This window comes from Xenopus tropicalis, chromosome 4 (assembly GCF_000004195.4).
Source record: "Xenopus tropicalis strain Nigerian chromosome 4, UCB_Xtro_10.0, whole genome shotgun sequence".
Classification (NCBI taxonomy): Eukaryota; Metazoa; Chordata; class Amphibia; order Anura; family Pipidae; genus Xenopus; species Xenopus tropicalis.
This window is the reverse complement of record NC_030680.2, coordinates 118,888,966-118,914,340: the sequence shown is the minus strand read 5'-3', so window position 1 is coordinate 118,914,340 and position 25,375 is coordinate 118,888,966. Positions and strand designations below refer to the sequence as shown.

The following is a 25,375-nucleotide window of genomic DNA, read 5'->3' as shown; positions in this document are numbered from 1 at the left end:
CAGTCCCTCTCAGTGAGTGTGCAGCAGTCCCTCTCAGTGAGTGTGAGTAGCAGTCCCTCTCAGTGAGTGTGCAGCAGTCCCTCTCAGTGAGTGTGAGTAGCGGTCCCTCTCAGTGAGTGTGAGTAGCAGTCCCTCTCAGTGAGTGTGAGTAGCAGTCCCTCTCAGTGAGTGTGAGTAGCAGTCCCTCTCAGTGAGTGTGAGTAGCAGTCCCTCTCAGCTGTTCCTAGCAGAATGCACAGTGCTGAGCACCTAATGCTACTTGTTGGGCTGTAATGTGAGACGCATCAGGGCAGATCTAAAGAAAGAAGCCCCTCGCTCTGCCTCCTTGTCTCTCCCAACTGAGCGCAGCCAGAGGCAGAGCACACACACAGCACAGGCAGAGCACACACACAGGCAGAGCACAGGCTCCCTCCTTAGCATGCAGAGCACAATCCAGCGCTGCAGCCAGAGCACTGAGGCTGCCTGACACCAGCAGGGCACCAGAGCAGGTCACACAGTAGGCAGGGAAAGAACCATCTCTCATGCCCACAATTTCTGTCCTCCTTGAGCTTTGCCTGTCCATGCAGCAGTGGAATATTATGGATTTGGGACTTACAGAGGGGGCTGCATTTAAATCTCCTTGATGTGAAAAATATATATTGGTTTTGGATTTCTGCTCCCTCTTGGAATTAACAGGATTTTCCTTGGTCTCTCCTTGGCTAATTACCTGTAACACCAGCTCTCAGGGAATTGTCTGGCCCTGCCTGTGATCCTCTATCATGGAACAATGTAGGAATATGTTACTTCTCTTTCTCTTTGTATGTGTCCATGTGTGCATGGGATCTACAACTCCCGGGGACACCAACAGGCAGCCTCTAGTCCAGCCAACTGAGGCCCCCACCGTGGGACCCACAGATCCAAGCAACAGCATCTTGGAGGATGAGTCTGAGAACCAGGAGAACATTTTATCCCAGGTACCTTGACTTGCTTTCTGTTTATCTGATAACCTGTCCTGAATATAAGAATACAGATACACTAATAGTTAGAGTAAATATTTCAGAATCCCTTCGTTATTTATCATTACCATCATCATTTTAATAATAGGTAATAGGAATCATTTATATAAAACAGGTTTATTTAGAAACCAGATAGGGGGAGACTTTGACTGACATCAGCTGGATGTGCCTGATTGCAAGTAGATGCGTGTAAGGCTCTTGTATCTGGTTTCAGTGACCCCTATGGGTTTTGCCACATGGGCTACAAATTGTAGCACAACACTTCCAATAGTAAACACTGAATTATTTTTTTGCAGCTGTTTCTAGGTGTTTGTGTTGCATAACCTTAATAACCCATGTGTTCATTAACCGTCTGCCTGTCTGATAAAGTTGCTGTAAGTTGCATTAAATAAATAACTGCTGAGATGCATCAGATGCAAAGTATCCCACATTATTGCTTATCACTGTACTTGCTCATAGAAATGAATTAGAACGTGCTTTGCTACAACTGCCACTGTAGATGGTCTCATATAACTCTAGAAATAAGGGAATGAAAGAAAACTAGGGAAGCGAATGAATGGCCTGGCTATTACTTAGCAGTAGCTTCTATCCCGCCAGAGCAGCAGTGTGTACCAAGGAACAGGTGTGCCACCAGCACAAACATTGGGATATCCCCCCATAATTTGTATATGTCTGATATGGATACTGTTCATGAGCACTTGGGCTTATTTGTGTTTCCTTGCCGGAGGATCCAGTCTTTGATCTCCTATGAAAGCCCTTGCTAGGTTTGGAGTCCTGTGTCATTACACTGAGCAGTTAGAGAGAAATAATGCAACAAGATCTCCTCTGGGGAGAAGAGAAGTTTATTTTCTGTCCGTTTCCTCCTGCAGAGCGACTGCTGCATGGAAAGCCTGTGGCACACAGCATCCTCAGCACATTACCAGTACATGAAGGAATGCAGTGGTTAGGAAGCGGATAAGGTCGCACAGAAAAGTCAGAACGTTTAGCTAGAACTATGGTAATATCTGTAATTCATGGGTTGGTGGCATGAAGATGAATGGCAACCTACTTCCATTCACTATAGGGTGGCATCTTTCATATGGTTCATGTGTCACTCTGCATCCTCAAGTAGGTGACTCTGCTACAGATGCTGCTAAACAACAACTCTCAGCACTTCCAGCAGCCTCCAGCTGTCACTGGGATTCTAGGAGGAGTCCCTATAGGATGGGTCTGTTTATCAATGGGGCAAAAATTAATTAAACTGTTTCCTACCTATGGAGCAATGATCAAATTGAAATGGAATAAAGATCTGGGAAGCAGGTGCCTGTGCAGCTATTGCAGTAGACAGAGGGGAAAGTGATAATGAATGTAGTAAAGAGGAATAATACAACAGTTATTGGCTATAGAGCTTGGGAAATAATACGTGATTTGTGCAGTTCCGGTGTCTTAGAGATAATTCTGCACATGCTAATTGCTTTGTTTTTTCCAAGCAAGGATCCTGAAGTGAAGTGACAGTTTGACCCCTAGAGGGCATTGTATCATGTTAACATGTATCATGCACTGAGGTTTTCTTTGGTTTTTTTTACATAACTTCCCCTTATCATGGCAACCGCTGTGGCAGCTCCTACACTCATTAATAAATTTAGTCAGATAAATAAGGCTCTTTGTGCAGAACAGCCTATGCCCGTATACTTTAACCATTATAGATGTTTCATTTTTTTTAACATCAACAACGACATTTGTAGGGAAATAAGTTCCAAATAAAGCTGGCAAATGGAAATCCCAATAGTAACATTAGGAAACTTTTATTTCCAGAAGAAGCAATAGATAACTAGAGGAGCTTTCTAGCTGATGTGGCAGAAATTGCTAGCGTTATGTGTCTATGCTGAATATGAAGTGGGGCCAGGCATACAATAAATGGGTAGTGTCAGAACAGAGTAGCAGATAAAACATATATATACTGTCAATGGTGTGTGCTGTCTCTTAGCGCACTACCTCACTACCTGCCCCCATTTCCTTTATCAAATAATGTTCTATCATTGGGTAGAAAGGTTGTGTGCTGAAGAAAGAACAAGCTGCCAGGCATTTTTAGAAGGCAACTGACTATATATTTCCTCTGGAGGAGACAGTTTGGATGTTTTACACAGCTGCTGGTATCTGTATGTGATTAAAAGTAATGACTGGAGATGTTACTTTGGGTCCAGGAATGGTGTAAAAAAAGAAAAGAAATTCTTAGAATTAATGGCAATAACCACCAGAGGTCGCTGGTTTGTTAGAAATCTTATTGCAAAGGACTGAAAGCATTTACAGGCTGTATCAGTCAGGTGGGCCCTCGCTGTAGGACTGGAAGAAGGGTTTCCGCACTGATCTATACACATATGTTTAACAGCTTTAACTTGGACGTCATGGTATTTTATCAGTGGTTAACTGCTTCATTGCTGGAACCTCAAACTGGCTCTCATCAGCAGGTTCTTTCTCTCAGATTGTTCACAGTTATGATGTTACTGATACAGGCAGGTTTGTAGCCAGAGTCAGTGGTAGTACTCACTCAGCAGATGTCCAATTTAAAAGTCATCATTCATGGAGTTGCTCCAGGCCCAGCCTGGCAATCCGTGAACCCATTGCAAATAAGACCTTTCTTTAAAAGGACTGCATAAAAGGAATATCTCTCTGAAATGTGCAAAACCATTTTTCACCCCATACCTTTAACAGACCTTATTTCCATAAAGAAATATAATGCTACTTGTATATACAGCACTGTACATTTGTAAAAATATAGTAATAGTACAGACAGAAGGAACCAACCCTGCAATAACAGAGTATATACAATTACACAGACTAAGCCCATGTGCTGGGACACAGAAAAAAAGGAGATACCCAACCCTGCAGACCTTACAGTCTTACTCTCACTGTTAGAGGATGTCTACATAATGGCAAACTGACTCTGATTTGCTGGAATGTACCACCCTCCTTTCAGCTGTCAACCAACCATGTTATGAGGGAGATAATGATATACTCCAGGCCTTTTTGAGAACTTATTTTATGTTATCATTTAGTGGGAATAAGAATTCAGGTCTAAAATGAATAGGACTGAATCATTATCTCCCTCATGATATGGGGTGGGTTGACAGCTCTGTCTTTTTCTTTTTTAATATTTGTCCCTTGAAAGTGTCTACCTCAACTTTTAAAATTTTTGAACTACATGATGGTCCTCATACTAGGGCCAGCCCTATAGTCAGGAGACCACTGCTTTAAAAGATAAGAATGACATAACTGAATGTTAATCACTGTTTGCCACTTTTTTTCAAAGTGTGCTGTGCTAGAGAATGAAGGTATTGGGTGCAGTATACAGCAGTCTTCATATATCCCATGCACACACTCTCACTTGGTGGCCACCTTGCATATAATATATACGAGGCAAGGCCAAATCAGTGAACCCCTACTTTTCACACATGAAGTAATTAGAATTGGGTTACTACTTCTATCTCGTTTCGGTTTATTCCCTCTTAATAACATTGGCATCAAGGGTGTTTTTTCAACCAACCAAGCTGGTTAAATAATTTAGAATGATTTAGCCTCATACTTGCATGCTAATGTGAATGCTTAGGCACTGAGGCACCTTTATAAATGGCCACCACATGCCCTGTTGTAGGGGGTCTGAAGATGTGTCTAATAGTTGTCAATACAGCAAACCTACAGTACAGTGGAAAGTTGGAGTTATCCCTGGTCCTTTAGGATAGCCATAAGGCCATGTCCCGGTTGCTTAGTACCCAAACAAAGCAGCAGACACACAAAGCTCTGGCCAAGCTCACAATGCTAATCTTGGCAATAATATTCTAGCCAGCACAAAGCAGAAGATTTTTAGGATAAATCTTATTATTAGAGAACACTCACCATACAGATGGCCAGATCTTGTTTTCAGGCCATTTTTTTTAATACGGGCTGTGTTAATAAAGAGGAATAAAGGGTCACTAGCACTGGAAAGATGTGTGTAGGATTTATTCTCTCCCAGGTGTAGGAGTCAAAGAATTCAGTGGCGCTTAAGACTTCATCCCATACAGGATGATTATTATCAAAATTATTTTTATAAAAAGCACAGTCCATGCTTGCAGGAGCACAGGCACAACATGGCACATAAACCCAGGAAGCCCTGATTAAACTGAGAGCCCTTGGCCAGGTAGATCTGGGAGATTAAGGAATATGCCACTTGCATCATTCTGGGCACTGCTGCTTGTGGCACCAATATAAAACAAGACAGCACTGGCACCCGAGGCAGCAGCCCCAATGTAGCACCTCTCACCCGCTCCATGTTTACCTTTTAGCATCAGAGCAGTTGCAAGGGGGGGGCCACATGGCTAGTACAATGCACTCTCTGTAGTAGCAAAGCCGAATTTCCTTTTTATAAAACGTAAAGTCACAAGAGGTGGCTTTTTGCTGTCCCTGTTAACTGGCCTCTCACTGTCTCCTGAGGTAAGGTTTTTTACTTTGCCAAGCTCCCAAGCTGTCTCACTACAGCTCCGTAGGTTCCTACTAACCTACTCCTGAATGCTTCAATCCCTAACTGGTGCACACTCGCTGGGGGTTTTACCCCTAAAAATGAAATCCTTGTCAGGGCCACAGGCTGCCATGTCTGACTAGCACTGCTACCTATAACTTCATAGGTGATCCTGGTACTGACCTAACTCGCCTTGCCCACTCAGGGGGTGGCCTTCCAAATGGCCTGGCAATCTGCAGTCTGTCCTACCTTTGATTTTATCAGGCCAAAGAGAAAATTCCTGACTCCTGTACTTCCTTATATAGACTCCTGTAGGGAGAATTCCCTGGCAGGCCAACCGTAAGGATGATGGCCCATAGGGGAGTATAGTCGGCTACCCTGGGTGAATAATCACCCCCAAAATACTTTTCCACCAGCAATAAAGTGCATCGCTGGTTGAAAGGCATACACGTCGCTTAGTTTTCCAAAGTCACACCAAATTTTCTGCAATTTCTTGTCACTACCTGAACTCAGGCAACTTTGTGTTCATGATGAATTTAATTCTCTCTGTTATTTGGTTACTTTTGATGAAAAGCAGAACTCCCTTTCAGAATTTCAAATGTATATGTGAGGGTGAGCTATATATATATATACAGTATATATATGTAGCTCACCTTCACATTAATAAGAAGCATCACGCTGGAGGAAAATGCCCCAAGATGAGAAGTGAACATCATAACGAGAGCATGCTACAGAAATATTAGATTACCGGATCCTCAATGAAAAACTGAAAAGTCATACTAGGAGTTTCTTGTAAAAACATGAGCTCTGCTTTAACTGAAACCAAATGTATTAATTTCCATTTCAGGCCTTTAGCACGACATTAAAAGGGAAATATATAAATTTCTTCTGTTGTCATAATCAAATGATTGCTGTAACAGAAATTGCTCCACCAAGAGAACATAAAAAGTTCTTTGAGAAGCAACAGAATGTCACTGATTAAATTATTGCCATATGTGTGTTTGATAACTGCCCTTTAATATAGCTCCAGCACGCTGGCTCTTACATTGGCTGGTAGGGGACTCTGGGATCTTTAGCGCAGCACTAAATGGTGAGCCACATGTTTGTCAAGCACTGTTGTGAATAAATAGTCTGGTTTATGTAAATATATCTAATCAGTACTGAGGGACATGTTTAGAAGCAACTGAAAAGTCCATTATTTTTCATTTTTCCATTGCTTTCCATAAAGTAACAGCAGGTGTCAGCAGACCCAGTGGCTGTTAGTGGAGACATGAATTCTGGGGACCCAGTATGGATCTCTGTATACACTGATAAGATGTCCAGATTTATAAGGAATCTGCCAATTTATATAAAAACTATCTGTCAAAATAAAGCAAATCTATAGATATATTTGGGCAACACCCAAATATCTATATATCTCTGTATCTCAGTCCTTCTCCATAAGCCTAGATATTTCTTCCTTTCCACTTGCAGTGAAAGCCTTTTTAGATCAGAAAGTACATCATTCACTCTTGGCAGATAATAAAGATGCCCCTAAGGGTTTCTATAACAGATTAGCAGTAATGATGTAAAGGGGTGGGGACAGGGGCAGATTAGAGGCGTAACTAGGTGGGCTGGGTGTGAAACAACAGGGGTGTCTGATTTTACCGTTAGTTTCATTGCTGTCTAGGATCCTTGAGTAGCATTTTGTTACTAAAGTATTGAGACTGGGGAATATACTATAATATTTGTTATAAAATATCCTTTGCTTTCCTGCACTTATATTTATTTAATCTGCCTTTTTCCATTCCTTTGAGAAAGATGAGAGGATCTCAGCCATGCTTGCTTTTAGGTTACAGAGATGAAACCTTCTAGGGTTTGGCAATCCCTTTTTTTATTCCCGACAGAGTCTGCTGACAATTATACAAACAGACGGAAAGAGAAGAAAAATCTATCTGAAACTCTGCCAGACATGATCATACCCCAGCAATGAAACAAATCACATAGCTCTGTCCTTTGGGATGTCCCACGGATTTGTTTTTGTTGGAAAAGAAAGAAATAAGGGAACATAAAAAGGAGGGAGGGGGCAAAATGCACTTTAATATATCCAAACAATTAAACAAAGCCTGAAAGCTTGGAAAAATGAATAGGTGCCACAGTGGGGCAGGATTTCCCAGGCATTAGACCCTAAAATATGTGATCAATAAACATAATATATTCCTCTGGCCCTGGTTATTATTATTTGGCTATCCTAGCACTAATTAATGACTGGCTGAATCATCATACTCATTAAGTTGCTACATTACTTGAGACCTTTCTTATGCACCTAGATTCTGATCAGCACCATTTCCTTTGAACTATATACACTGTATAGGGCTCATATACTATTCCCTTAGGCAGTAGTGGCTGCACTGTGCCAGCACCTTATGATGGATAAAAAAATGCATTGTAAGTTGCTAAGCACAGTGTCAGAGGGCAGCCATGGGGCAGGGGGTAAGGACCAATGCCAATTTCAGCCCGCAGCGTTTAATGTTTCCTAACATGTATGTCTAAATGATGCGCAAGTTGGGTAATGAGTGTGCGGGATGAAACGGAACCATCTACATGCTCTGTCCTTCTGCAATACAGCGATGGCGAACATTGCACTGTATTTAAGAGAAGAGCAGAACGTCTGTTTGCTCCCAATTTTGTAATAGCAGATGGTCAAAACTTAACTCACTTAACCACAACTCATTCCCAAACCAATGGTAATAATCACATATAGAATCACATACAGAGAATCACATATAGCAATGTTCTAGTTTAAGGATTTAACTTGCTCCCTTGTCCAAGGTGCACCAAACTGATTCACATAATTTCAATTAACAAGAGGAAAGGGGCGATAGCAGGTGATCAGTGAGCAAAGAAAACAACAGAGTATGCAAAGTGCCGTAAGCCATAGAGTTTTTCAAAAGAAGAAATTATGGATGGTTAAAACTTAAGGACACATTTCTGCCATTGGGAAAAGCAAAAGGTAACATAAAAGATTACTCTTTGGCATAAAGGGTTATACATACATAGGCTAGCCTTCCAGCAGTTGTGGTAGAAACTAAGTCTATAAGTGAAAAAGTATATATATATATATATATATATATATATATATATATATATATATATAGCAGATATAAGTCACATTTATTGTGTTAAACATAAATAAAATGCTTTCCCTGTATATAACTGTATATAACTGAGTAGGCATACTAAATGGACCTTTTTAATCCAGTAGCTAAGCATAGCACGTTGGGGTGCCAGTATAATTAGTCAGCAGTGCCAGGAAGACTTGATTGTTTTAAACTACTCAAAGCAATATACACAAAGTCTAGGGTTATTATGGATGTTTGTAGCAAACTCTACTAAGCTTTAGCTATTCCACTGGGGGGCAAACTATGCTTTGGCTTGAAAACCAGTAAACAATGAAACCTACTAATATCCAGCTTCTGTAGGCCCTGTGGCCCTACATCAAACACAACCTTAGAAACAAGTAATGGGAAGAATACTGGCACGTGCCCAGAGCAGGGCATCTGGTATTGTTGGAGCCGTGAGTGAAAGGCAATTATTGCCTTGTGCTGTTTCCTGTACCACTGAGTTTATAAACTAAACCAAAACAAACCAGTTAGCTAAATAAAAATGTATTTGTTTAGGGCCATGAAAACCTGGTTTATTATTTCTAGTGGTTTCTAATGGGCCTGCCCTTGCTCTACAGTTGATGTTATTCCAGCAATAACACTCTCACTTGCATGTTCTTTGCATTTACATCCTATAATCCAATTACAAAATAAATCCATTAACAATTTTTTTTGTCCAATTTGCGATTTTGCTTAGTCAAGGTAACTGCTATTCCTCAATCTATAGGTCCTAAATGCAATATTGGTCAGCAGTGATCCATATTGCTCCATATTCATGGTTTAAAAAGTACAAAGCAATAGAACATTCTCTGTTGGTAAATAAATGTAGCTATGACTCCTCACAACTGTCCTGCATTAGGGTGTACTGTATCAGCTAGCTCATGTCAGTTACTGGAAAGTGAAAGCATATGTTTTAACAGTAGCTATGGTGGGAGCCATGATGAATTTGGCTGCCAGAATATTGCCACTGAATTTGTCATTCTTCTTGAGTTTTAGTAGATTCAACATGTGCTTTACATGTGTTTTCCCTCAATCATGGACATATCTGTTGGAGAGTTTGGCTAAAGGACAGACATACATTGCAACTTCAAACACCAGGAGGAGATTTATATAGGGAATAATGCACACCCTGCAAAATAAAAGGACAGACGAATGAGGAGTGACATTTAACTGGATAAGTCTGTTGAGCGTATTGTAAGGTTTTAATAATCATTTCTTGCAGCAATAGGCTTGCTTGCTATTGATGTGGGTTAAAACATTGTCTGGTGTTTAGATAAAAAGTAATAATGGTTTCCAATACTGGATCCAAAATCCATCCCTTATCATGGTAAGACCCTTGTTTTGCAAACTGATGTACAGTGTAGCCACTGCAATCATATTTGCATTCCAACAGGTAATATGTACAGGAATGGGACCTGTTACCCAGAATGCTTGGAACCTGGGGCTTTCCTGATAAGGGGTCTTTCTCTAATTTGGATTTCCATACCATAAATCTACTAAACAAAAATCAACCCAATAGGATTGGTTTGCTTCCATTAAGGATTAATTATGTCCTACTTAGGATGTACAAGGTACTGTTTATTATTACATCATTTCTTCCCATAATTTGGAGCTTATAGATACTGGCATAAGGCAAAATTTATTATTTTAATCAATAAGATTGGGTAAAACGTGAGCAAATTCCTACTCCAAAAAGCTTAATGATTGATTTATGTATAAGAATGACTTGCTTTATCATGACTCAAACTCTCACAGTTACAGTGACCGCTAATGCTAAATCAATCAACTTAATGGAAGATATTAGTAGATATTGGAATACCTCCACCTATTTCTTCTACTTGTTGCTGGTGGGAAACCAAAGAATTCTACAGCAAGTGGAACCATTTGTTGAACAAGGTCCATTAAATAAACAACTCAAGAACGAGGGCAGACATTTGATACAAAACCCATACACATTACAATTACCCATACACGTTACAATTACCCATACACGTTACAATTACCCATACACGTTACAATTACGACCATTGATGAGAGCTGAATCGTCAGAAACAATAGGGATTCTACCTCCACCTGACGATATTGTACGAACTAGATTTTGCATGATAATATCACTGCGTGTATGGCCACCTTAAGAGATACAACATCATCTGTTGAGATGGGAGCTTTACACATTATTTTACTTTGGCATAAAACACAAATATTCTGTATTGCATTATATTATATGCAGGGGGTACAAGCAGAACTATGTACAGAATCTAAACCTATGCATGGGAGCTCTGTTGTCTTTCCATGGTATAATGCTCAAGTGCACCTTTTAATCAGTTAATCCTTTTATACGCAGGCAGTTTCTGAAGTCAGCTGGAAATTTTTCCTCCCTTATAGCCACAGCTATTAATCTATATATAGATAATCACTAGGTTTGCAGCCTGCACTGCGCTCCTCCAACTCTGACTCTGGAAAGTGTATTTCCTTTTTCTTGGCTCCATAACATCAGCATAATGAGGACCAGTTGAAGTGAGAAGCCACGTCAGTTATATCTTGCAGATGTGTGCAAAAAACAGGGCTGAAATGTATATACACACTACAGGATACTGGAAACACTGCTAGATTTGCCGGGGGTTTCTGAGTGCAATTGGAAACTTTGTAGGAAATGGATCATTTTTCTATACTTCTATGACGGCATGCAGACATGGATGTTAATGACTCTGTATTAGCATTTCAGTCACAATGATTAATGGGCAGGAGTGATTAGGATAATATTAATAATTACAATATTTTTTATACTTCTGAGGAATAGTTCAAATGAATACATCCTTTATTGCTCTTATTATTGTGAGAGAGACATGAGAAGGCAGATTAAGCTAATAAAGTAAATGATCTCAGCTGAGATCTGAAGAAATTCTGGCCAAGGTTGGATTATATGCTTTGGGGTTAAAGCTAAATATAGTCTATAAATAAAGATCATACATCAAACTGTCAAGTTTCTTGATCTTAATTCAATTTTTTTAGATCAGTCTACGGCACCTGGAAGAAGGAAACTTTCATCTTCAGGTGTCCATAGAGTGGTTGACTCTTCAGGATATCCAGCCATTCTGGCCTCGGTTGAATGCTGTATCAACAGTCTTACATGTGGATAGGCAACTTATGTTTTTTATTATGGCAGCCAAACGGGGATGCAGAACGCAGCACCTTCAAATAGGCAAATAACTTCAGCAGGTATAGAGAACCATGGTTCTTTATGATGAGTGCTGATGATAAACTAGAGTGGATAGGCAGAAAGAAATGGGTGCAGATTCCTTCTCTGGGTGCTACGTTAGAAGGCTCCTGTAGCACTTGCATACCCAGTGCACCGGGGTAGAAAAGGTTTAGGGCAATGAAACACTTGTCAGTTTTGTGAGTTTTGCCTCTCCTGCATTTTTTTAGCTACCTGGGCAAGCGATAAATGCCTGTAAATTTTCAGAATTATTTTCAGAATTAATGCAAGACTTATGAGCATTGTGTCCCCTGCCCAAGTCTAACTCCCATATATAATAAAAGGCACTAAGTTTGCCCAGGAGTAGTAACCCATAGCAACCAATAAGATGTTTGCATTTAAACATGTGACCAGTAAATTCTATCTGCTGATTGGTTGCTATGGGTTACTGCACCTGGGCAGACTTAGTGCTTTTTATTACATGATTCCATTAAAGTCTAAATAAATATAGAATATTTAGCAGTTTTTTCTTATTAACACCCATTCATTGTATGCATGCATGTTGTCATCCTAACTTGCCTGGACTCCTGCAATTACCTACTAACTAGCCCTCCAGAGCCTTACCGTTCCCTTCTTTAATAAATCTAAAATAACACAAGTGCAGTGCAAGAGCCACATACTGAGAGCACATATCACTAACAGTACTGTTCTTAGAAGGACAGCCCAGTATCCTGTGGCCAATAGAGATCATGTGCTTTAATACGTTACATCCCTTTAAGAAGGCATGTAACTTCAGTTAACTGGGGGTATGGCTAGATAATTGGGGTGTGGTCAGGTCCAATATTATTTACAGCTAATAATATACTTAATTTATATAGTGGCAACATATACCACAGTGCTTTTATAGAGATTATCATTCAAATCTGTCTCTGCCCCAGTTTACCTTAAACTCTAAGGTCCCTATAGTTATTCACACACACACTCTACAGTCAATTTTTTCTGTAGCCAATTAACCTTCTTGTATGTTTTCGGAGTACGGGGGGAAACCGGAGTACCCAGAGGAAACCACTCAACCATGGGGGAAACATACATACTCCTTGCAGATGTGAATCAAACCTAGGACCCCAGCGCTGCAAGGTATCAGTGCTACACACTTATTGGGTATATTGGGTAGTACTGACACATTTAAATTGGCCAACACAATACTGTTATTTTCATTCATTTCCATGTCAAAAAGTCCATAAAAACTCTGTACTGTCTTTGTTCTGTAGTTCTGACTCTTGGCTTTGTTCAGAACCCACGTATGTGTCAAACAAACTTTACCTTTTTAACTCAAATGACCTCAGGTATCAGACTTTCCATAACACCTGCAACTTGCTGCTTTCAAGGTTATAACCCCTGTGGTATGGTGACAAAAAGGTCCCCGGTTTCCTGGGGAAAAGTGATTGACAACATGTATGTTGGGCCACGGATTCTCAGACATTTTTACTGAGGTGAGACCAGCAGTGTTTGGGGCATAGAAACACTTTGTTTCTCTGCAGTTTTTTAAATTGTTGATCCGGGGCTGGTCTTACTGGGAATCCGCAAGAGCAGGGTGGGTGGATTCCCAAATCCATAGGCCAGGTTTTTCAGGAGGCCCTAGGCCTATTTGTAGTACACCTGAAGCTGTGCAGGGGAGCTGATGAGCCTGTGTGTGTGTGAGAGAGAGACACGCTGCTGGATTTGCTCAGCTTCAGGAGAAAGAGAAGCATTTATTTTTGTGTTAGCCAGGAGGCTTGATATTTCTGTTCAAACTGTTGTTTTATACCCCCTGCGAGGGGAAACTTCTGCAGCCGCTGAAAAATAAACGCGGGCAGGAAGCCCTTACACTGGTCTTGGTGTGTGAAGTTGCCTCATTTGCAGCCTACCAGCGAGTGAACCCCCACAATTGGTGTTTCGGATGCGGGCAACGATTGCCACACGCGGGAGTCGCCTGACCACAGTAAGTCTCCTGTGGGTATTGTGCGGACTGTATATCATATAAGTGATATTTAAAGGGATACTGCCCATAAAAGTTATAATATGGAGGATGTCCTCAAGGCTTTGCTGCAATCCACGGCTATCTTACAAAGGGCCCACCAGGAGAGCCTGGTGCTACAGCAGCAGTCTAACGCCAACCAGCAGCAGACTAACACCAACCAGCAGGAGGCAAATCGTTTGTTGGAAGCCCAGATTACAGCACTGGCACAGGCTGCAGAGAAAGATCGGCAGTTGCAAATTGAGCTGGTAAAACAGCTGACAGCCAAGGTCTCTGGGGATGCTGCAGTGGCCCCCGGAGTGCACTGCTCCATTCCAGGCAGCAACCTCCTGCGGAGAATGACTGGGCAGGATGATGTGGAGGCTTTCCTCTGTACCTTTGAGAGGACGGCAGAGCAGCAAGCCTGGTCGAGGGAGCAGTGGGCGATGATTGTTGCGCCACTACTAGTGGGGGATGCCCAGAAAGCTTTTTATGATCTGTCCTCCGAGGACGCTAAGGACTATGACAAGTTGAAGTCTGAAATCCTGCGGAGACTGGGGGTAACCACCTCTGTGAGGGCCCAGCGGGTCCACAGTTGGGACTTTAAGGTTAAGGGGTCACCGCGTTCCCAGATGTATGATCTCATTAACCTAGTGAAACGTTGGCTGCAGCCAGACTTGCTTTCCGGACCTCAGGTAGTGGAAAGGGTCACAATGGGCCGATACCTGAGAGCCCTTCCCACAGAATTACGGCGGTGGGTGAGCCAATCTGACCCAAATACAGCAGACCAGTTGGTGGAACTGGTGGAGCGATACCTTGCTGCTGAGGACTTCACTACCCGGGCGGTGTCCACCCCGAAGAGGCTGTCTGCAGTTGTCCTACCCAAGAAGTCGGCTACAGTGGAGAAGCCCAGCGCAGAGGACCCCGGGAACCCAGGTTCAGAGTCAACAAGAGGAAGATCTCGCGGAGACAGCCCACGCCAGACCCGCAGAGCTCCCCAGTGCTGGAGGTTACATAGTTACATAGTTACATAGTTACATAGTTACATAGGGTTGAAAAAAGACCATTGTCCATCAAGTTCAACCCATCCGAGTAAACCCAGCACACAACCTATACTAACCAATCTATACACTCACATACATAAACTATATATATACAACCAGTAATACTAACTGTAGATATTAGTATCACAATAGCCTTGGATATTCTGCTTGTTCAAAAACTCATCCAGGCCCCTCTTAAAGGCATTAACAGAGTCTGCCATTACCACATCACTAGGAAGGGCATTCCACAGCCTCACTGCCCTCACCGTGAAAAACCACCTACGCTGCTTCAAATGGAAGCTCTGTTCCTCTAATCTATAGGGGTGACCTCTGGTGCGCTGATTGTTTTTATGGGAAAAAAGAACATCCCCCAACTGCCTATAATTCCCTCTAATGTACTTGTACAGAGTAATCATGTCCCCTCGCAAGCGCCTCTTTTCCAGAGAAAACAACCCCAACCTCGACAGTCTAACCTCATAGCTTAAATCTTCCATCCCCTTTACCAGTTTAGTTGCACGTCTCTGCACTCTCTCTAGCTCATTAATATCCTTCTTAAGGACTGGAGCCCAAAACTGCACTGCATACTCAAGGTGAGGCCTTACCAGGGACCTATAAAGCGGCAAAAATATGTTCTCATCCCTTGAGTCAATGCCCTTTTTTATACAAGACAGCACTTTATTTGCTGTAGTAGCCACAGAATGACACTGCCTGGAATTAGACAACTTGTGATCTACAAAAACCCCTAGATCCTTCTCCATTAAGGATGCCCCCAACACACTACCATTCAGTAGATAGTTTGCGTTTATATTATTCCTACCAAAGTGCATAACTTTGCACTTGTCAACATTGAACCTCATTTTCCAGTTTGCTGCCCAGTTTTCCAATTTTGTCAAATCGCTCTGCAAAGCGGCAGCATCCTGCATGGAACTTATAGTTTTGCACAATTTAGTGTCATCAGCAAAAATAGAAACAGTACTCTCTATGCCCACCTCCAGGTCATTAATAAACAAGTTAAAAAGCAAAGGACCAAGGACTGACCCCTGCGGTACTCCACTAACCACACTGGCCCAATTAGAAAATGTTCCATTTACCACCACTCTTTGTACTCTATCCTTCAGCCAGTTTTCTATCCAATTACAAATATTATGTTCTAGGCCAATATTCCTCAATTTGATCATTAACCTTCTGTGCGGTACTGTATCAAACGCTTTAGCAAAATCTAAGTAGATGACATCAACTGCCATTCCAGCATCAAGGTTCCTGCTCACCTCCTCATAAAAGGCAACTAAATTAGTCTGGCAAGATCTGTTACGCATAAAACCATGCTGGCACAAACTAATAGTATTGTGAACTGCAATGTATTCAACTATCCTATCCCTTATTACCCCTTCCAGAAGCTTTCCTACTACTGATGTCAGACTAACAGGCCTATAGTTTTCAGGCTGAGAACGAGATCCCTTTTTAAATAACGGCACCGCATTAGCAATCCGCCAGTCTCTCGGCACCATGCCAAACCTCAACGAATCCTGAAAAATTATGTGAAGAGGCTTGGCAATCACAGCGCTCAGCTCATTTAATACCCTGGGATGAATCCCATCCGGTCCTGGACCTTTGTTTACCTTTACATGTTCAAGTCTCTTTTGAATTTCCTCCTGAGTGACCCATGCGCCAGTAGCTAAATTACTAGCACTGGGTATATTAAAAGGGAAGCCTTCATTATCTGGCTCCTCAGATGTATAGACAGATGAAAAATAAGAGTTCAAAATTTCAGCTTTTTCCCCGTTCTCATCAACCAACGTACCTCCCCGTGATAATAAAGTTCCCACCCCTTCTTGCTTCATTTTTTTACTATTCACATAATTAAAAAATAATTTTGGATTCTTTTTACTCCTAGCTGCAATATCCCTTTCCATCTCTATTTTAGCTTGCCTGATAGCTTTTTTGCATGCTTTATTTGCTTCCTTGTACCTGATGAAAGTTTCCGCTGTCCCAGCTAACTTGAATGCTTTAAAAGCACGTTTTTTATTACCAACCTCGACCTTAACTCTTTTATTCAGCCATAAGGGTTTTGCTTTGCGATGCCTCTCCTTGCTTACAAGGGGAATATACTGTTGTGTATACCTGCAAAGCAATGTTTTAAAGATGTTCCATTTTCCTTCTGTGTCTAACCCCATGAAAAGCCTTTCCCAGTTGACACATTGCAGAGATGCCCTTAAACTGGCAAAGTCTGCACGTCTAAAATTGAGCGTTTTAGTTACTCCCTTATAGAGCTGTCTCTGTAGCATTATCTCAAAGGAGACCATGTTGTGATCACTGTTCCCCAAATGCTCACCCACACAAATGTTAGAGATAAGTTCAGTATTATTAGATATTACCAGGTCCAAAATAGACTCATTCCGAGTAGGTTCTTGAACCACCTGAAATAAAAAGTTGTCATTTAGCATATTTACAAACCTACTAGCTTTTTCTGACTTAGCCACCCCATTACTCCAGTCAATGTCCGGATAATTAAAGTCCCCCATAATAACAACTTGACCCAATTTTGAAGCCTCCTCCATTTGCAAAAGTAGCTGGGCCTCATCCCCCTCATCTATACGGGGTGGTTTATAGCATACACCAATGATCATTTTCTTTGTGACCTTCAGCCCTACTGAAATTTCTACCCAAAGAGATTCAACGTTTTCATTGGTAATGTCTTTATTACATGGCTTTAAATCTGACTTTACATAAAGACAAACCCCTCCACCCTTTTTAATCCCTCTGTCCCTCCTAAAAAGCGTATACCCATTTAAATTCACTGCCCAGTCGCATTTTTCATCCCACCAGGTCTCAGTGATACCAATTAAGTCATAATTTTCAATACATGCAATAGCCTGCAGCTCCCCTATTTTTCCCGACAAGCTACGCGCATTAGCCAGCATGCAGCGGAGATTACTACTTCTTCCTCTACAGCTTACATTAGCTAAAGGACAGTTAGAGCTAAGGTGAAAATTAGTCTGTTTCCCTTGTAACAATGGAAGCTCCTTATCTGATAAACTATATGCCCCCCTCACTCCTCCCCCACAACCCTTTACTGGTCCCACTGCCCCATCTACACTAGCTCTCCCATAAGAATCTAGCTTACCAACCCCCCCCTTGTCTAGTTTAAACACTCCTCCAGCCTCTTAACCATTCTCTCCCCTAGCACAGTAGACCCCCTTCCATTGAGGTGCAATCCGTCAGGGCTGTATAGATTGTACCCCAAAGAAAAGTCAGCCCAGTGCTCTAGGAACCCAAACCCTTCCTTCCTACACCAAGACTTTAGCCACGCATTTAGCTCCCTAAGCTCCCGCTGTCTCCCTAAACTAGCACGCGGCACCGGCAAAATTTCCGAAAAAATGACATTGGAGGACCTTTGCTTAATTTTAGAGCCTAGATCCCTGAACTCACTCTTTAAGGTCCCCCACCTACCGTTCATTTTGTCGTTAGTACCGATATGTACCAAGACAGCCGGGTCATGCCCAGCCCCTCCCAATAATGTGTCGACCCGATCAACCACATGCCGAACCCTGGCACCAGGAAGACAGCAAACTGTCCGGTTGAAGCTATCCGCTCGACAGATTACCCTGTCCACTTTCCTAATGATCGAATCCCCTATAACCACCATCTGTTTAGGCCTAGCTCTGCTCTCCTCCCCACCACTACTAGAGAAACTGGTCTCCCGGCTGTTAGAGAGATCAGCCTCATCTAGAACCGCCAGTCCAGAGTTCACACTCCCATCTTCTTCACACAATCTGGCAAATCTGTTGGGATGCGCAAACCCTGGAGCAGCCTCCCTTTTTCTTTTCCCCACACTCGATTTTCTAACTGTCACCCAGCTTACTGCCCTATCATCCTTTCCTTGCTCCCCTCCCCCCATACTATCTGACCCCGCTAGTTCTTGTTCAGTTAGCAAGAGACTTCTTTCAAGATTGTCAATAGAACGCAGTGTTGCAACTTGTTCCTCTAGTGCTCTAACGCGAGCCTCTAAAGTGGCAAGAGTGGGGACATATTGCCCCCAACTGCCCAGCTGATCCAGAACCCATGGAGTGTGGAACAGAGAGGAAGTTGTCTCTGTTCGCTCGACCAGGTCTTGTTGCGGATCCTGAGGTACCTACTTGTGTCGTCCAGATTGGTAAGCGCACAGTGAATGCACTGTTAGACACAGGTAGCTTAGTCACACTGGTAAACACACAGCTCCTGAAAGACTGTCCTTTAACCCAGCGTCAAGTGGGAGTGGTGTGTGTACATGGGGACTGTAAGAAATACCCCACGGCCCTAGTGACTTTTGTGACCCCCGCAGGGACTGTGTGCCATGAAGTGGCAGTGTCTCCCATACTCCTGCACAGTGTAATTTTGGGCAGAGACTTCCCCTTATTTCGAGAACTGTGCCAGGAACAGGTTCCGGAGACTGAGCATGGGGAGGGGAGACTCCACCCAATTTAACTGGATCCTTCTACAGGGACTGTTAAGGACAGTACAATGTCTGGGGGAGAGAAAGTGGGACCACTCGTCTCAGATGTTATTGTAAATGCTACTGATGAGGGGTCAGAAGAAAATGAGTTGTTTCCCTTAGCTGTATTAGTTGGCGAATCTGAAGCAACTGCGGAGACTGTTGAGGAACCTAGCATGCCTGAGCTAGAGGTCTCCCGCGATAACTTTGGAACCGCCCAGCTAAGGGACCCAACACTTACTAAAGCTTGGGAAAATGTCACCGTTAATAATGAGAACACAGAAAATCCTGGTGTAGATTGTGTATTTCCTCACCTTGTTGTACAAAATGACTTGCTTTACTATGTGGATAAGATTCGAGGGGAGATTGTGGAACAGCTAGTGGTTCCCCAGCCATATAGGAGAACGGTTCTCAATCTGGCCCATTCTCATCCACTAGGTGGCCACCTAGCATATGAAAAAACCAAAGACCGAGTGTTACAGCGGTTCTTTTGGCCGGGGGTATATGCAGATATAAAGAGCCATTGTGAATCCTGCCCAGAGTGTCAGAAATCTGCTCCAATGCCCCATTTTCGCAGCCCGTTAGTCCCATTGCCAGTAATTGAAATTCCATTTGAGCGTATTGCAATGGACTTGGTAGGGCCACTAATAAAATCTGCTAGGGGGCATCAGTACATTTTGGTAGTCATGGACTATGCCACTCGGTATCCAGAGGCTGTTCCCTTAAGGAACACCTCCTCAAAAACCATTGCCCGAGAGCTGTTCCACATGTTCACCCGTACGGGAATTCCAAAAGAGATACTTACAGATCAGGGGACTCCCTTCATGTCTAGAGTAATGAAGGAGTTGTGCAAGTTTCTCCAAATCAAACAGTTACGCACATCTGTTTATCATCCCCAAACTGACGGGTTGGTAGAAAGGTTCAACAAGACCCTCAAGGGGATGTTAAAAAAAGTGGTTGATAAAGATGGGAGGAATTGGGATTGTTTACTTCCCTATCTTATGTTTGCCATTAGAGAAGTCCCACAGGCCTCTACGGGGTTTTCCCCCTTCGAGTTGTTATATGGGCGCCACCCACGAGGGCTGTTGGACGTGGCAAAGGAGACATGGGAATCTGAATCCACCCCATACAAAAGTGTGGTAGAGCATGTTGCAGACATGCAAGACCGTCTTGCAATGGTCATGCCCCTTGTGAGAGAGCATATGCTTCAGGCCCAGGAAGCTCAAAGCCGGATATATAATAGATCGGCTCGTGTCCGAACTTTCCAGCCTGGGGACAGGGTGTTAGTCTTGGTTCCTACAGTAGAAAGTAAGTTCCTGGCCAAATGGCAGGGCCCTTACGAGATTATAGAGCGCATAGGGGAAGTTAATTATAAGGTGTCCCAACCAGACAGGCGTAAGAAGGAGCAGCTCTATCATGTGAACCTAATTAAGTCCTGGAAAGATAGGGAAGCCCTGTCAGCCTATTCTACAGCTGTAGAGGTAGAAATCCCTCATGTGCCTGAGGTAAAAGTGGCTGAGACCCTCACTAACAGTCAGAAGCAGGAAATGAGAGAATTCCTGATCAGGAATAGACAAATATTCTCAGACCAGCCTGGGCTTACTGAGATAATAAAACATGACATTATAACTGGACCTGGGGTTAAAGTCAATGTCAGACCTTATAGGATACCCGAGGCCCGACGCCAGGCAGTTGCAGAGGAGATTAAAAAGATGTTGGAGCTGGACGTAATTGAGGAGTCCCATAGTGACTGGTCCAGCCCCATTGTCCTTGTCCCAAAACCGGATGGGAGCATCCGATTTTGCAATGACTTCAGAAAGTTAAATGAGGTCAGCAAGTTTGATGCATATCCTATGCCCCGGGTAGATGAATTGATTGAAAGGCTAGGACAGGCCCGATACATCACCACTCTAGATCTTACCAAGGGGTATTGGCAGGTACCCCTCACCGAAGGGGCGAAAGAGAAGACGGCCTTTTCCACTCCTGAGGGGCAGTGGCAATATAAACGCTTACCGTTTGGCTTACATGGGGCCCCAGCTACGTTTCAAAGAATGATGGATCGCATTCTCAAACCACACAGAGGGTATGCTTCAGCCTACCTGGACGATGTGGTTATCTTTAGCCCGGACTGGGAAAGTCATTTGCCTCGGGTACAAGCGGTCCTTGACTCTATCTGGAAGGCTGGACTGACAGCAAACCCCAAAAAGTGTGCCATGGGGTTAGAAGAGGCCCGCTATTTGGGGTATGTTATTGGAAGAGGGGTAGTCAAGCCCCAGGTGTCCAAAATTGAGGGAATTCAGCAGTGGCCCCGGCCCAATTCCAAGAAGCAAGTGAGGGCTTTTCTTGGGATAGTGGGGTATTACAGGAGATTTGTCCCCAATTTTGCCTCCCTAGCATCCCCACTTACTGACCTCACAAAAGGGAGTAAAGCTGGAGCAATTACATGGACCCCAGAGGCAGAGGAAGCCTTTCTAAACCTGAAGGCATCCTTGTGCAGATACCCGGTGCTAATAGCTCCTAATTTCAAGAAAGAGTTCCTTGTACAGACTGATGCCTCTGAGGTTGGGTTAGGGGCTGTTCTGTCACAAGTGGTGAATGGGGAAGAGCACCCGGTAGCATACCTAAGTAGGAAACTAACCCCCGCTGAATGCAGGTATGCCATTGTTGAGAGGGAGTGTCTGGCCATCAAGTGGGCATTGGAGAGCCTGAGATATTATCTCTTAGGGAGGCAGTTCAAACTTATCACCGACCATGCCCCACTTAAATGGATGGCCCAAAATAGGGAAAAGAATGCCAGGGTCACCAGGTGGTTCTTATCGCTTCAGAATTTTAAGTTCTCAGTGGAACATAGACCTGGAAAGTTGCAAGGTAATGCAGATGCTCTCTCCAGGGTATATTCGTTGATGGCATGCTGTGCTCAGCCCCACGGGCTTGAGCAGAGGGGGGGGGATATGTGGTATGGTGACAAAAAGGTCCCCGGTTTCCTGGGGAAAAGTGATTGACAACATGTATGTTGGGCCACGGATTCTCAGACATTTTTACTGAGGTGAGACCAGCAGTGTTTGGGGCATAGAAACACTTTGTTTCTCTGCAGTTTTTTAAATTGTTGATCCGGGGCTGGTCTTACTGGGAATCCGCAAGAGCAGGGTGGGTGGATTCCCAAATCCATAGGCCAGGTTTTTCAGGAGGCCCTAGGCCTATTTGTAGTACACCTGAAGCTGTGCAGGGGAGCTGATGAGCCTGTGTGTGTGTGAGAGAGAGACACGCTGCTGGATTTGCTCAGCTTCAGGAGAAAGAGAAGCATTTATTTTTGTGTTAGCCAGGAGGCTTGATATTTCTGTTCAAACTGTTGTTTTATACCCCCTGCGAGGGGAAACTTCTGCAGCCGCTGAAAAATAAACGCGGGCAGGAAGCCCTTACACCGGTCTTGGTGTGTGAAGTTGCCTCATTTGCAGCCTACCAGCGAGTGAACCCCCACACCCCCTAAAGGAATACTGCCATGGGAAAACATGTTCTTTTAAAAACTCATCAGTTAATAGAGCTTCTCCAGCAGAACCCTGCATTGAATCCATTTTTCAAAAGCGCAGTTGGATATCACCCACAGAACAACTGAGAAAACAGGGGGGGGGGCCCTGGGGGGGCACAGACTGCAGGGTCTGCTTCCTCTATTTTCACATAATTCCCTGCTCCACACCTACTCCCATGTAGGAAGCAGGCAGGAGGCAAGGATTTACAGGTGAGTGCAGGAGGGGGCAGGGAACACGTCATAGCATAGGGATAGTGGGTTGAGGGGGCTGGGTAAGTTTGCCACTCTGTGCTGGGCCATAGTAGTTATGTCACTGACCCCCCTCCCTTTCCCTCCCAGCAGCTGATCAGCGGAACAATAGGAAGGTAACAAGAAAACAGCTCCCAGTAGATATCAGAATAGCACTCAATAATATAAAATCGAAGTCTGCCTTAGGATTCCTCCAGTTACATGGGAGTAGGAGAAACAATAGGTTACCTGAAAGCAGTTCTATTGTGTAGCAATGGCTCCTTCTGAAAGCTCAGACTCAGGCACAATAGTTACATAGTTACATAGGGTTAAAAAAAGAGTCCATCAAGTTCAGCCCTTCCAAGTGAATCCAGCACAAATACCTGTTCTGAACTACCTATACACTCACATACATAAAACATATATACCAATATCAATACTAACTGTAGATTTTAGTATCACAATAGCCTCGGATACTATGCTTGTTCAAGAAATCATCCAGGCCCCTCTTATAGGCATTAACAGAATCTGCCATTACCACATCTCTAGGAAGGGCATTCCCCAACCTCACTGCCCTCACCGTGAATAATCCCCTACACTGCTTCAAATGGAAGCTCCATTCCTCTAATCTAAAGGGGGGACCTCTGGTGCGTTGATTGTTTTATGGGGAAAAAGAACATCCCCCATCTGCCTATAATCCCCTCTAATGTACTTGTACAGAGTAATCATGTCCCCTCGCAAGCGCCTCTTTTCCAGAGAAAACAACCCCAACCCTGACAGTCTATTTTAAAGCTTCCATCCTCTTTACCAGTTTAGTTGCAGTCTCTGCACTCTCTCCAGCTCATTAATCTCCTTCTTAGGGCTCTGGTGAAAATGTAAATCGCTGGTGGGATGGCATATGCAGCGCCGCCACAATTTCAACAGAAACCCGGAAGTTGCCTTGAGAGGAAACTTCCGCGACTTCGTTGAAATTGTGGCGCCGCGTATGCCATCCCACCGGCGATTTACATTTTCGCTGGTGGGATGGCAATTCGGGGAGATTAGTCGCCCGCGAAAAAAGGGAGATTTGTCGCGGATGACTAATCTCCCTGTGTGCCAGAGCCCTTAAGGACTGGAGCCCAAAACTGCACTGCATACTCATCGTGAGGCCTTACCAGGGACCTATAAAGGGGCAAAATTATGTTTTCATCCCTTAAGTTAACTGCCTGGAATTAGACAGATCCTTCTCAATTAAGGGTCCCCCCAACACTCTACCATTTAGTGTATAACTCTTGTTTATATTATTTCTACCAAAGTGCATAACATTAATTAGTCTGGCAAGAACTGCTACATGCTGGCACAAACTTATAGTATTGTGATTTGCAATGAATTCAAGTATCCTATTCATTATTACCTCTTCCAAATGCTTTCCTACCACTGACATCAGACTAAGCACGAAGACACACGGAGCTACTTAGTAGCAACTACTTGTCACGGCTACTAAACCCCAGAAAATACCCTGCCATAGACAATACTGCTAAAACACACTCAGAGACTAAATTAATTTTATGGTCACAGCCTCATTACCTGGTTTAAAAATTAGTGGCGGGCACAATTTCCCTTTTTTTGCTATAGTGGCCCAAGTTGTCCCATTTTTCAAACTCAAATTTTAGACAGTATGTAATGATGCTTTAAGGGGAAATGCATGTAATTTTATAAAGCACACATATTTGATGATGCTTTGAAAGATGGAAGGAAAAACTCCAACAACAGCTGTTATCCTCCAAGAGAAAAAATGAAATGGGCATCATGCAGAAAAATAAGCTCTTCTGTATGATCATCAGTGGCACTGTTTGTTTATATAAATTGATTTCTGCTCTCTAGCTATATTCTAAACAATATAACCTTGGCAGTGTTCCTGTAGATGAATGTTTATATGTCTAATTAATGCCAATGCACACAAACATTGAATATAGTTTACATTCCGAGTTGAAAACATCATGAATAGCATTTTAAGGGGACATATACCCTCCAAACAAACCCAGTTGCCATTCCATTTTCACTATTACAATTCTTAATATTGTTATGATATTTGTGATATACTGTAATTTCATATGTTAATTTTTTTTTTTTTTTTTAAATACAAAAATATTTTTCTTTGCTGCACCCTCCTTCTTCTTGCTGGCAGCCCTTCCCCAATTTAGTTGCATTCATTTCTCTAATAAGTTTTCCTGTAGTACTGGTTAGAATCAGTACCTCCCACACATGTATATGTGAGATTGGTTCTGATGAGCCCACTCTCTGCGTGCAGGAAGAAACATGAT

The 25,375-nt window shown here is 43.0% G+C and overlaps 1 protein-coding gene across 2 annotated transcripts in view; it reads left to right on the top strand.

The window, feature by feature from the left end:
- The first annotated feature begins 278 nt into the window (after positions 1 to 278).
- Positions 279 to 25,375, top strand: part of olfml2b (olfactomedin like 2B) — a 56,975-nt gene continuing 31,878 nt past the window's right edge. The window contains exon 1 of one of the 2 annotated variants that reach the window (XM_004913779.4): positions 279 to 953. In XM_004913779.4, the coding sequence (XP_004913836.2) occupies positions 759 to 953 (195 nt within the window). In that variant the 5' untranslated portion in view covers positions 279 to 758. The remainder of the gene's footprint in view (positions 954 to 25,375) is intronic. The other variant, XM_002933779.5, reaches the window with a different exon arrangement.